The sequence below is a fragment of the Mesoplodon bidens genome (assembly GCF_964165515.1).
Source record: "Mesoplodon bidens genome assembly, chromosome: 8".
Taxonomy (NCBI): Eukaryota; Metazoa; Chordata; class Mammalia; order Artiodactyla; family Ziphiidae; genus Mesoplodon; species Mesoplodon bidens.
Window position 1 is genome coordinate 80,261,250 of NC_138165.1, and position 14,629 is coordinate 80,275,878.

At 35.1% G+C, this 14,629-nt stretch overlaps 1 protein-coding gene across 1 annotated transcript in view; it reads left to right on the forward strand.

Annotated features, from left to right (window-relative positions):
* The window catches only part of BMPR2 (bone morphogenetic protein receptor type 2), a 204,893-nt gene that overhangs the window by 89,074 nt on the left and 101,190 nt on the right, over positions 1 to 14,629 (forward strand). The window contains exons 2-3 of the mRNA XM_081242108.1: positions 8,439 to 8,609; positions 9,689 to 9,859. Of these exons, the coding sequence (XP_081098234.1) occupies positions 8,439 to 8,609; positions 9,689 to 9,859 (342 nt within the window). The remainder of the gene's footprint in view (positions 1 to 8,438; positions 8,610 to 9,688; positions 9,860 to 14,629) is intronic.

A 14,629-nucleotide genomic window follows, 5' to 3' on the forward strand; every position in this document is an offset into this window, starting at 1 on the left:
AACATTAGCATTATAGGGGTCCCAGAAGGAGAAGAGAGAGAGAAAGGACCAGAGAAAATATTTGAAGAGATTATATAGAAAACTTCCCTAACATGGGAAAGGAAACAGCCACACAAGTCCAGGAAGCGCAGCGAGTCCCATACAGGATAAACCCAAGGAGAAACACGCCAAGACACATAGTAATCAAGTTGGCAAAAATTAAGGGCAAAGAAAAATTATTGAAAGCAGCAAGGCAAAAATGACAAATAACATACAAGGCAACTCCTGTAACATTAGCAGATGATTTCTCAGCAGAAACTCTACAAGCCAGAAGGGAGTGGCATGATATGTTTAAAGTGATGAAAGGGAAGAACCTACAACCAAGATTACTCTACCCAGCAAGGATCTCATTCAGATTCGATGGAGACATCAAAAGCTTTACAGACAAGCAGAAGCTAAGAGAATTCAGCACCACCAACCAGCTCTACAACAAATGCTAAAGGAACTTCTCTTACTGGGAAACACAAGAGAAGAAAAGGACCTACAAAAACAAACCCAAAACAATTAAGAAAATGGTCACAGGAACATACATATGGATAATTACCTTAAAAGTGAATGGATTAAATGCTCCAACCAAAGGACACAGGCTTGCTGAATGGATACAAAAACAAGACCCATCTATATGCTGTCTCCAAGAGACCCACTTCAGACCTAGGGACATATTCAGACTGAAAGTGAGGGGATCAAAAAAGATATTCCATGCAAATGGAAATCAAAAGAAAGCTGGAGTCACAATACTCATATCAGATAAAATAGACTTTAAAGTAAAGAATGTTACAAGAGACAAGGAAAGACACTACATAATGATCAAGGGATCAATCCAAGAAGAAGATATAACAATTATAAATATATATGCACCCAACATAGAGGCACCTCAATACATAAGGAAACTGGTAACAGCAATAAAAGAGGAAATCGACAGTAACACAATAATAGTGGGGGACTTTAACACCTCACTTACAGCAATGGACATATCATTCAAAATTAAAATAAATAAGGGAACAGAAGCTTTAGATGACACAATAGACCAGATAGATTTAATTGATAATTATAGGACATTCCATGCAAAAACAGCAGATTACACTTTCTTCTCAAGTGCGCACAGAACATTCTCCAGGATAGATCACATCTTGGGTCACAAATCAAGCCTCAGTAAATTTAAGAAAATTGAAATCATATCAAGCATCTTTTCTGACCACAATGCTGTGAGATTAAAAATGAATTACAGGGAAAAAAACATAGAAAACACTAACCCATGGAGGCTAAACAATACGTTACTAAATAACCAAGAGATCACTGAAGAAATCACAGAGGAAATCAAAAAATACCTAGAGACAAATGACAATGAAAACACGACCATCCAAAACCTATGGGATGCAGCAAGAGCAGTTCTAAGAGGGAAGTTTATAGTTATACAAGCCTACCTCAAGAAACAAGAAAAATCTCAAATAAACAATCTAACCTTACACCGGAAGGAACTAGAGAAAGAAGAACAATCAAAACCCAAAGTTAGCAGAAGGAAAGAAATCATAAAGATCAGAGCAGAAATAAATGAGATAGAAACAAAGAAAACAATAGCAAAGATCAATAAAACTAAGAGCTGGTTCTTTGAGAAGAAAAACAAAATTGATATATCATTAGCCAGACTCATCAAGAAAAAGAGGGAGAGAACTCAAGTCAATAAAATTAGAAATGAAAAAGGAGAAGTTACAACAGACACTGCAGAAACACAAAGCATCCGAAGAGACTACTACAAGCAACTCTATGCCAATAAAATGGAAACCTGGAAGAAATGGACAAATTCTTAGAAAGGTGTAACCTTCTAAGACTCAACCAGGAAGAAATAGAAAATATGAACAGACCAATCACAAGTAATGAAATTGAAAATGTGATTAAAAATTTTCCAACAAACAAAAGTCCAGGACCAGATGGCTTCACAGGAGAATTCTATCAAACATTTAGAGAAGAGTTAACACCCATCCTTCTCAAACTCTTCCAAATAATTGCAGAGGAAGGAACACTCCCAAACTCATTCTACGAGGCCACCATCACCCTGATAAGAAAACCACACAAAGATACTACAAAAAAAGAAAATTACAGACCAATATCACTGATGAATATAGATGCAAAAATCCTCAACAAAATACTAGCAAACAGAATCCAACAACACATTAAAAGTATCATACAACATGATCAAGTGGGATTTATCCCAGGGATGCAAGGATTCTTCAATATATGCATATCAATCTATGTGATACACCATATTAACAAATTGAAGAAGAAAAACCATATGATCATCTCAATAGATGCAGAAAAAGGTTTTGACAAAATTCAACAACGATTTATGATAAAAACTCTCCAGAAAGTGGGCATAGAGGGAACCTACCTCAACATAATAAAGGCCATATATGACAAACCCACAGCAAACATCATTCTCAATGGTGAAAACCTGAAAGCATTTCCTGTAAGATCAGGAACAAGACAAGGTTGTCCACTCTCACTGCTATTATTCAACATAGTTTGGAAATCCTAGCCATGGCAGTCAGAGAAGAAAAAGAAATAAAAGGAATCCAAATCGGAAACGAAGAAGTAATACTGTCACTGTTTGCAGATGACATGAAACTATAATAGAGAATCCTAAAGATGCCACCAGAAAACTACTAGAGCTAATTAATGAATTCGGTAAAGTTTCAGGATACAAAATTAATGCACAGAAATCTCTTGGATTCCTATACACTAACGATGAAATATCTGAAAGAGAAATTAAGGAAGCACTCCCATTTACCATTGCAACAAAAAGAATAAAATACCTAGGAAGAAACCTACCTAGGGAGACAAAAGACCTGTATGCAGAAAACTGTAAGACACTGATGAAGGAAATTAAAGATGATACCAACAGATGGAGAGATGTACCATGTTCTTGGATTGGAAGAATCAATATTCTGCAAATGACTGTACTACCCAAAGCAATCTACAGATTCAGTGCAATCCCTATTAAATTACCAATGGCATTTTTTACAGAACTAGAACAAAAAATCTTAAAATTTGTATGGAGACACAAAAGACCCCGAATAGCCAAAGCGGTCTTGAGGGAAATAAACAGAGCTAGAGGAATCAGACTCCCTGACTTCAGACCATACTACAAAGCTACAGTAATCAAGACAATATGGTATGGGCTTTCTTGGTGGCGCAGCGGTTGAGAGTCTGCCTGCCGATGCAGGGGACACAGGTTCGTGCCCCGGTCCTGGAAGATCCCACATGCCATGGAGCAGCTAGGCCCGTGAGCCATGGCCGCTGATACTGCGCATCTGGAGCCTGTGCTCCGCAATGGGAGAGGCCACAACAGTGAGAGGCCCGTGTTCCACAAAAAAAAAAAAAAAAAAAAAAAAGACAATATGGTACTGGCACAAAAACAGAAACATAGATCAATGGAACAAGATACAAAGCCCAGAGATAAACCCACGCACCTATGGTCAACTAATCTATGACAAAGGCAAGGATATACAGTGGAAAAATGGCAGTCTCTTCAATAAGTGGTGCTGGGAAAACTGAACAGCTACATGTAAAAGAATGAAATTAGAACACTCCCTAACACCATACCGAAAAACAAACTCAAAATGGATTGGAGACCTAAATGTAAGAGTGGACAGTATAAAACTCTTAGAGGAAAGCATAGGAAGAGCACTCTTTGACATAAATCACAGCAAGATCTTTTTTGATCCACCTCCTAGAGTAATGGAAATAAAAAATAAATAAACAAATGGGACCTAATGAAACTTCAAAGCTTTTGCACAGCAAAGGAAACCATAAACAAGACAAAAAGACAGCCCTCAGAATGGCAGAAAATATTTGCAAACGAATCAACGGACAAAGGATTAATCTCCAAAATATATAAACAGCTCATGCAGCTCGATATTAAAAAACAAACAACCCAATCCAAAAATGGGCAGAAGACCTAAATAGACATTTCTCCAACGAAGGCATACAGATGGCCAAGAAGCACATGAAAAGCTGCTCAACAGCACTGATTATTAGAGAAATGCAAATCAAAACTACAATGAGGTATCACCTCACACCAGTTAGAATAGGCTTCATCAGAAAATCTATAAAGAACAAATGATGGAGAGGGTGTGGAGAAAAGGGAACCCTTTTGCACTGTTGGTGGGAATGTAAACTGATACAGGCACTATGGGGAACAGTATGGAGGTTCCTTAAAAAACTAAAAATAGAATTACCATATGATCCAGCAATCCCACTACTGGGCATATACCCAGAGAAAACCACAATTCAAAAAGACACATGCACCCCAATGTTCATTTTAGCGCTATTTACAATAGTCGGGTTGTGGCAGCAACCTAAATGCCCATCGACAGATGAATGGATAAAGAAGAAGTGGTACATATATACAATGGAATATTATTCTGCCATAAAAAGGAATGGAATTGGGTCATTTGTAGAGACGTGGCTGTATCTAGAAACTGTCATACAGAGTGAAGTAAGTGAGAAAGAGAAAAACAAATATCGTATATTAACACATATATGTGGAACCTAGAAAAATGGTACAGATGAACCGGTTTTCAGGGCAGAAATTGAGACAACAGATGTAGAGAACAAATGTATGGACACCAAGGGAGGAAAGCCGTGAGGGCGTGGTGGTGGTGGTGTGATGAATTGGGAGATTGGGATTGACATGTGTACACTGATGTGTATAAAATTGATGAGTAATAAGAACCTGCTGTATAAAAAAAAATGTGAGCAAATGTGTTCTATTGGAAAGAGGCAAGAAAAAACAAATACTGCATTATATATTTGAAAGTCTCTAAGAGAATAGATTTAAATATTTTCACCAATACATACACAAAATGGTAATTATGTGAGGTGATGGAGCTGTTAAGTAACCCTATTGTGGTAATCATTTTGCAATATATACATGTATCAAATCACGTTGTACACCTTTAACTTATACAGTAATATATGCCAATTATATCCCAATAAAGCTGGAAAAAAATTTAAAAAAAATAAAATGAGGAGAGCAGTTTTAAAAGACTCCTATCTAATCACTGTATTTGATTAAGGATGTCCCTTGAAAGAACTAACTGACCATACTTGATTGATCAAGATTTGTTCATTAGCTGTTGACAAATTCAGAAAACCACATGTAAATGATCAGGTCTCTTTTTGTGAGAATATAATACTAGGCTATACTGTTTCTCATAGTACTCTTTGTTTCATGCCTACTTTTCCTGCATTATTTATGAAGAATCCAAAACTTTATACAGAGATATTGCTGAGACATTACAACAAATAGCATTTAAAAAGCTGCAAGCACTGTTTTACGAAATGGAGTTTTTCTTTCTTTTGACCAAAGGGCAGTTTAGTTAGAATTCTTGCTCAAACACCCTTATTTTATATAGGAATTTGCTGAATCATAATTTGAAAGAGTTACACTCAAAATAGCGAAGTATAATTTTCCTATACTAATGACACTGTCATAAAATAATTCCTATGAAGTAGGCTGAAGTAATTTTAAGAAAAAAATATTTGGTGAAGACTGAGGGATATTAAAGGTATGATTCAGTGTCCTACAGTTGTACCTTTAGTGCCTTGATCTTGGGATGAGGCGAGAGGGAGACAGAGGAGATTGGATTTGTTTGTTTGTTGTCTTTTTATATAAGGAGAATTTTAGGTTTCAGTCAGCAAATTATTTAATAATGGAACTAAAAATTTTGTGCATGTTCATTCCTTTAGGTACTTTTGTTTTTCTTCTTTTTTTGTGTGTGTGGTACTCGGGCCTCTCAGTGTTGCGGCCTCTCCCGTGGCAGAGCACAGGCTCCGGGTGCTCAGGCTCAGCGGCCATGGCTCACAGGCCCAGCCGCTCCGCAGCATGTGGGATCTTTCCTGACCGGGGCACGAACCCGTGTCCCCTGCATCGGCAGGCGGACTGTCAACCACTGCGCCACCAGGGAAGCCCCCTTTAGCTACTTTTCAGTTGTAAAAGAAATCCAGATGTATAACTGATTCACTTTGTTACAAAGAAGAAACTAATTAAAAAAAAAATCCAGGCAGAGGAAAAATTTTCATTTTGTATTTATTCTTTCACAAGGATATACTTTTCTTTTTATTTTTAAATTAAATGAGACATTTATTTATGATCCATCTACCTCCAGGTTCGGTTAGATCCCTATTCATCAACTCAGTATTCAGTACAAAATTCTAGTCAAAATGGATAACAACAGAAGAGGAAGGGAAAAATAGAATATCTTGGTTGTGGAAAACTAGAGATAATCAGTTCATAAATTCGTTCTGATCTTTCTAACAATCAAGACAAAAAGGGAAACAGTGGGTTACATAATTTCAGCAAGTGGTAGTAGGTAAGGAGCACTTAACCTGAGTCAAGAAATGGGGATAAGGAATTATGTCTCATAAATAGGCATGCTTTTTTAGATCTACATTACAGAGTTTTGTTTTTAGTTTGAGTCTTTTAAGTATCAATCTTTGTGCTGTGTGCAGTTTATATGTAGAGATATATTTGATTATAATCTTTATAATAATTTTGTAAAGTTTGCAAATTAGGGTATATCTAAGGAAATACTGTTAAATGTGCAGGATAATATAAATGTTTGTCATTAAAGGATTTTGAATATGTGATTACATGTGGTAAAAATGTGGTATACTTATAATCTGGCTAATGCCCTGGAAGTAGTTTTTAAAAAAGGCTGGGGACTTCCCTGGTGGTACAGTGGTTAAGAATCTGCCTTTCAATGCAGGGGACTTGGGTTCGATCCCTGGTCAGGGAACTAAGATCCCACATGCTGGGGGGCAACTAAGCCTGTGGGCTGCAACTACTGAGCCCGTGCGCTCTGGAGCCTGCGCACTGCAACTAGAGAGAAGCCTGCACACCGCAATGAAAGATCCTGCATGCCACAACTAAGACCTGACGCAGCCAAAAATAAATAAGTAAATAAAAAATCTTTTTTTAAAAAAGGCTATACTACATTTTCTGGCCATTTATATGATATTAGTAAATATCTTCTAGAAGACTGCCTGAAGTTCTAAATTGTGGAAATGTGGAAGTCACGTTTATTTTTTTTAGTAATTACTGTCTCTCTCCAAGCAGACTATAAGATGCTTGACGGGTAGAGCTCTATATTATCTATTTGTGAATCCCCTATTTACTTAGCTCAATACTTTGAAGGTGCTTTCAGTTGTAATAAATATGGCAGGTCTGTGTTTCTAAATAGACTTGGGCACACAGTTGTTGGTGCTTTCATTTCTTCTCTAGAGTTTTGTCCTTAGTTTTGTAGTTTCAGAAACGTTATTTTAATAAATCATTTCCAGTGCTAAGGTGCTAATGAATTAAGCCATACTAAATAAGATACACAGCAAAATCAAGAAATAAATCAGAAGCCCATGAGGAATATAGTGGCAAAGTGTATTAGATTGTTATTCTGGCAAGTCAAACACAGTAGGAAAGTCTGCTTTAAGAAACCAAATAAAGATCAGCTGTTGCTTTCGATAACCATTTACTTCTTCGGTATTCTCAGCAGTGTTGGTAAATGTTTGTTAGCTGATAAATTATGTGGCAAATGTTCTACTGAGGTTAGTTAAATCAGATTATGTATATGGAGAAAGACTGACTGGCATTGAAAATACATTGGGTTGACCTTCGGTATAAGGGATTTTTGAGCATTTCTTATTCTATTGATATTTTTAATGATGGAAAATCATTTTCTTTTTGAGCACTAATAGCCTTAATTTTTAAAAACAAGTTTATTAATGTATAATTTACATAGCATGAAATTCACACATTTTTAGTGAACAGTTATTTTTTTGTACATTTACAAAGCTGTGCAAACATTGCCACAACCTAATTTTGGAACATTTCTATCTCCCCAGATAGAAACCATGTACTATCCATTTGTAGTCTCTCCTCATCCTTAGTTTAACATGCCTAATGTTATGTTTAACATTTTACAACTGAGTATAAAATATGGTAGAAGTGAGTACTGTAGAATTTCCAGAAATTATTCAGCCCACTAAGTTTGTTAATTTGTTTTGAATTTTTAATAATTTAGAGCATGGAATTTTTCTGATGATATTTCTTTATTCAGACACCAGTATTATTTAATAGGAGAAAGAGTGGTGAGAATAATTTATGTACGAGGGTATTGCTTTTGGGAAATGTGTTTTTAAGTTTGCTTCTTGTTTGGAAGTTACAAATTAATTAATGAAAAGAAAGAAGTTATTCAATAAATACAAAATTGCACATTTATTCAAGCCTTGTTAGGGATTTAGTAGGGAAATTTACAGTGCCTTTCAAAAAGGCTCTAAGATTTTATATAATAGTGTTTTGCAAAGATTATCATAAAGTAAATTTGTCTTTTTTTCCTTTATTTTAGCTTCTCAGAATCAAGAACGTCTTTGTGCATTTAAAGATCCATATCAACAAGACCTTGGGATAGGTGAGAGTCGAATCTCTCATGAAAATGGAACAATATTATGCTCAAAAGGTAGCACCTGCTACGGCCTTTGGGAGAAATCAAAAGGGGACATAAATCTGGTAAAACAAGGCAAGTAATACTTTTTTTACCTGAAATAAGTGTTGCATACAATTGAAGTTTATCTGAGAAGGGCATGGAAGTAGATTGTAAAGCCCTCTGAAGGAGAACAGTAAGTTTAAAAGTGTGTATTCATGTATGTATTCACACACAAGCTCCAAATTTGCAAAGGGTAATTGGTTTTAGCTTATTTTAATAATATCTTATTACAATTTTAATAATATAATGTGCCATTTTATGAAGTTTAGAAAATAAAGAAAACTATAAGAGAAACAAATGTCTACAATTCCATACTTTAAAAAGTTTTTTAAAAAAACTATATTGGTTTATTCCCTTCAGGTGTGTTTTCTTTGTTCTTCTATGTTTATATGTGTGTGTATTATTTTTTTCAAAATATGGTAATACTATATAAATAATTTCATGTACAGTTTTTCCCATTTAAATTATATCATGGATGTTTTCCTATGTCTTTAAATATACTTTGAAAACACTTTCAAAATCTATACAATTTTTCATTGTATACATGTATCTCAGTTTACTTACACATTACTCTACTGTTGGACATTATATTGTTTTCTGGTTTTCATTGTAATACGTAATGCTTCAGTGAACATCTTTGAACATAATTATTTGATTGTATCTCATAATTTTCCTGGAATAGACTTCTGGAAGTAAAATTTTTAGATTATAAAACATGAAAAGGCTCTTCATAAAAATTGCCATGTAAAAAAAAAAAAAAAAAAAAAAAAAAAATTGCCATGTGACTTTCTAGAAATGTTATATACATTTACATTCCCTTCAGCACTGTGTGTTACTGAATCCTTGTTATTGTTATATATAATTATTTTAAAAGAGAAGAATTCAATAGATACAGACAAAAGTGTAATCTTGTTGATGTTTTAATAATTCTTAGATTAACTGTGAAGTGAAACATTTTATTAGTGGCTTTTTCCTTCTATGAAATGCCTGTTTATACTTTGCCATTATCTGTTATTTAAAAAATGTGGTTTCCTATTGGTTTGCAAGATTTATAACTTATTTACATTATAACATATATAACCTAACTTGTTTACATTAACATCAATTTGTAGGATGTTGGTCTCACATTGGAGATCCCCAGGAGTGTCACTACGAAGAATGTGTAGTAACTACCACTCCACCCTCAATTCAGAATGGAACATACCGTTTCTGCTGTTGTAGCGCGGACTTGTGTAATGTCAACTTTACTGAGAATTTTCCACCTCCAGACACAACACCACTCAGTAAGTAGTTAAAGTAACGTACGTTTCCTTGTAATTCCTTTCTCCAAAGATTTTCAGAATTTAAAAATATATGAAAATATTCAGGTTGGGCCAGAGTGAGAGGGAGAGTTCCAGCATCATGAGACTACATCTAGCTAACACCTAAAATCGAAAAGAGATACACCAGGATTTCCAAGGTATTGGTATATTAGCAAATAAGTTTGAATCAAAATACAGTACTTTCCAACTCACATGAAGAGGAGTTTGGCAATATTAAGAACACAACATATGTGCTTACTCTTTCACCCAGCACTCCCATTTGTAGGAGTTTATCTTTGAAGACATACCTCCAACAGTATGAAAATACATATGTGTAAAGTTATCCATTGTAGTATTGTCTGTAACTGCATAGTATTGGAAACTACCTAAATGCCTAAGAATAGGAGATTGATTGAAATCCACTATGGTACATACATGTGTAATGGAGTACTAAAGATACAGCTATAAGAAAAAAATGGGTAAGATTTCTGTGAACTGATATGGAGTGATTTCTAGAGGTAACGTTAGGTGAATAAAAAGCTTATATAGTATGCTGTCTTTTGTGTAAAACAGAAAACTTATCTTTACAAAAAGAAGCAGAGAAAGGATTCACCAGAAAATAATGAAGTTGGTTACTTACAAAGTTTGGAGGGAATGGAGCAGAAAGGATACAGGAAGGAGGAAAAGTCCTCTGAATATAGCTTTATGCATGTAGTTTTGACTTTTGGAATCATGTTACTAATCTGTGTGCAGAAAAAGTATAATTAAATCATTAAGGATGGGAAGGGGGCAAAATCCCAAACTGAAAGCAAATGAGCCCAGTTGTATTTTACATAAACATCATAATCACACTAAGGGAAAAAGAAAGAACTAATCTAAGCATTTTACAAAAACCGTATTTGACTGTATATACTGTTTTAGGCAAGATATGATATAAGAGATGGGGGGAGAATTGCAAACAAATACTGAACTCTTTTTAGAAGGTTTGATTTTTAGTAGTGTGTACAAAGCAATTCTGAAACAATTGTAGATATATTTGTATTATAGGATTAAGAAAATGAGTATTAGTGTTGATATTCTTGGGAACCAGTGTTCTCACTGAAGGAATAGGGAAACACAGTTATAGATGGGGGAAGAAAAGAGAATCCTATGTGAATAGATTGTAGTTCAAGGTATTATTATGAACTTATGACTTAAAAAATATCCATATGTATGTGTTACATTCATGTATATGCAGCCATGTATATATGTATTTGTATGAGTATGTATATGTGTGTGTGTATACATACATGCCTACATATATTTTTTATCTCTGTTTGTTGAAAAAAATAAGAAGCAAAAGCACCCCTGTAGCTATGAGTGTACATAATGCCCAGGTTTAGTTTCTACTACAACTCTGCAGTCAGTGGAACTTGGGCTCCTTGGAAAAATGACTTATTCTAGGACTGGAGCAGGATAGGTGCAAGATAAGCCTGCCACATCTTATAACACTAGAAGATAAGGAAAGAAGTACCCCCCAAAAGGATGGAGACTTGTCACAGTAGCCAGTTTGAAGGAACCTCCTACGAGCTACATTTGAGATCGTTTTAGTGCTAAAGAAGTACAGTAATAAGTTATAAACCATTGGAGGGAAAATGAATTGAGTCTATGCTGATAACAGAGAGGGAGAAGAGAGAGCACTTGTGTATAGTAGAATGCCAAGTGCCAAGTTGTAACTGTAGGTGTTGGAAAATTATCATTATGCAGCCATCATGGCAAGGATTGGATCAGGCAAGAATCATCCTAAGATCCTAAATCTAGGGGGCAGGTTCAATAAGGACTGAGGATATTTGCATTCTTTTAGAGTTTGTCCAACATAATGCAAGGGAAAAATTAGTAATTATAAAGTGAGGAAATCGGACAATAGCTTAACCAGGTAATATCATTAATGAAGGGCAGATGGACGTCCGTGATACTCTGAGGACACAGTGTCACTAATTTAGTACTGTATTTCAATCAAGAATGAATAATCTAATCACAAAGGAACATCAGGCAAATCATAAATTAAGAATGTTCTGTTACAAAAAGGGAGTTTGTTTTCCTCAAAAATGTCAATATCATATAAGAAAAAGAGACTGTGAGAAAGATCTATATTAAAGGAGGCTAAGAAAGTTGACAACTAAGCGGTACCTAACTCTCCTATATTGGGTGTGCAAAATGTGATAAAGGATGTTAATCCAATTGAAAAATAGATGATTAAAGATTTTTTTCAATGTTAAATTTACTGAAGCTGATAAGAATAGTGTGTTTATGTAAGGGAATATCCATGTTCTTAGGAAATACTCTAAGAAGTGTTTAGAAGTAAAGGGCCATGGTGTGTGTATCTAACCTTCCTTGAATGATGAAGCAAATGGTGTATAATGGTAAGAAAAGTGAATTTGGATAAAGGCATATGGGTATTCTTTGTACTATTGTTATTCTTGCAACTGTTATAATTATTTCCAAATAAAAAGTTTAAATTTTTTTTTTTTTTTTTTTTTTGCGGTACGCGGGCCTCTCACTGTTGTGGCCTCTCCCATTGCGGAGCACAGGTTCCGGATGCGCAGGCTCAGCAGCCATGGCCCACGGTCCCAGCCGCTCCGCGGCATGTGGGATCTTCCCGGACCGGGACACGAACCCATGTCCCCTGCATCGGCAGGCGGACTCTCAACCACTGCGCCACCAGGGAAGCCCCTTAATTTTTTTTAATAATTTTTTTTTATTGAAATGTAGCCCTTTTCAAGAATTCTTTTCTCTGTCAAGAAATTTTATCAGTCCATACTCTAAGATCTTCAGTTTTGGATTATTTCCTTTGATTATTTATTCATTTATTCATTTTATTTTTAAAGTGTTTTTAAAATTTATTATTTTATTTTAATTAATTTATTTGGCTGCATTGGGTCTTAGTTGTGGCCCACGGAATCTTTGTTGCGGCATGTGGGATCTTTCGTTGTGGCATGCAGGCTTCTCTAGTTGCAGCACGTGGGCTTCTCTCTAGTTGTGGAGCATAGGCTCCAGAGTATGCGGGCTCAGTAGTTGGAGTTGCGGGCTTAGTTGTCCTGCGGCATATGGGATCATAGTTCCCCAACAGAGATGGAACCCATGTCCCCTGCATTGGAAGGTGGATTCTTAACCACTGGACCACCAGGGAGGTCCCTATTTCCTTTGATTTATTGATGAAGCACTAAACTGAAAGCAATAAGGAGTTTTTTCATGTAGTTTCTATCCACTCAAGGCAATTAGCTTTTATTGTGAAATCATACTGAATTGGCTATATTTATTTTCCACAAAAAAACAAACAAAGCAAGGTCTCTAATTTTCACATGTAGCTAGATGAAAGAGAAGAAGTGAATTTGTCCATAAATTCAACTCAAAGATCTTTACAGCTACATTTCAGATTGTTACCTAGATCTTGGTCTACTGTAATCTTTTGAATCAAAAGCAGGGAATGATTGCCACTATAAATCAGTAATGTTATCCTGATAAAAAGGGAAAGTGTTTTAAGTGTTCTAATTTGAGAGTGTTAACCCAATTAATGTATTTTGTTCTTCAAACAATCAAGTAAATTCATTGTTAGTAAACAAAATGAATATTTACTTTTATATTAATTTCAAGAAAAATAGAGCTTCCCTGGTGGCGCAGTGGTTGAGAGTCCGCCTGCCCATGCAGGGGACACGAGTTCATGCCCCGGTCCGTGAAGATCCCACATGCCGCGGAGCGGCTGGGCCCGTGAGCCATGGCCGCTGAGGCTCCGCGTCTGAAACCTGTGCTCCAGAACGGGAGAGGCCACAGCAGTGAGAGGCCTGCATACCAAAAAAAAAAAAAGAAAGAAAAATAACCACTACTGTACAGAATCTCAGACATTTAGTCTGTAAATGCTTAGGTGCTTGACCAAAATAAAAATCGTTTTAAGTGTTGAAGTTTAAAGGAATTAATTAAAATATAAAATTAAGAAGCAGAACTTTTTGTTCCTTGACAAATATTGAATAATACATCAGTAGAAAGTTTGGCGGTAGTGATTTTTTTCTCTAATTTTTCATTATAAAAATGCCATTTATTGACTATTTAACATAGGCATTGGCCAAATAAAGACATGTATTTAAAAATTACTAGAAATATGGTACAAACTCATCAAAGGTAGAGAAGGGGGAATAGTTCAGGGTGGCTCTTTATGTGAAGTTGCCTATTATTATTATTATACTTTTGTATTGTTTGAATCTTTAACATGAGAATATATTTGTATATTACTTATTTAAGGAAATATTAAAGGAATACATGCCTATTTATTCAGAAAAATCGAAAAATGAGATAAATTGAGAGGAGAATAATAATCTTTAAAAATCCCTACACGCATATGCAACCATTGTTAATATTTTGAATATTTCTTTCTAGTCTTTTCTCTTTAATTTTTGTATAGTTGTATTAGTGATATAAATTTTAGATCCTGCTTTTTAAACATAATATAATATTTTTCAGGTATTACATGTTTCATAATCATCAGTTTTAATGGTTGTATAATATTTTACCAACTAGATATTTTTCTTATCCATTCCCCTGGTTTTGGACATTTAGGCTGTTTCTAGTTTTTTGCTGCAATGCACATCTTTGTATATATAGCATTATATTAAATTATAATTCCCAGAATTGTAATTTCTGTATCCACTAGTAACAGTATTAAAGTTCCTCATACATTGTCAAATTGCTTTTCCAATGGTTGAAACAGTTCACATTCCC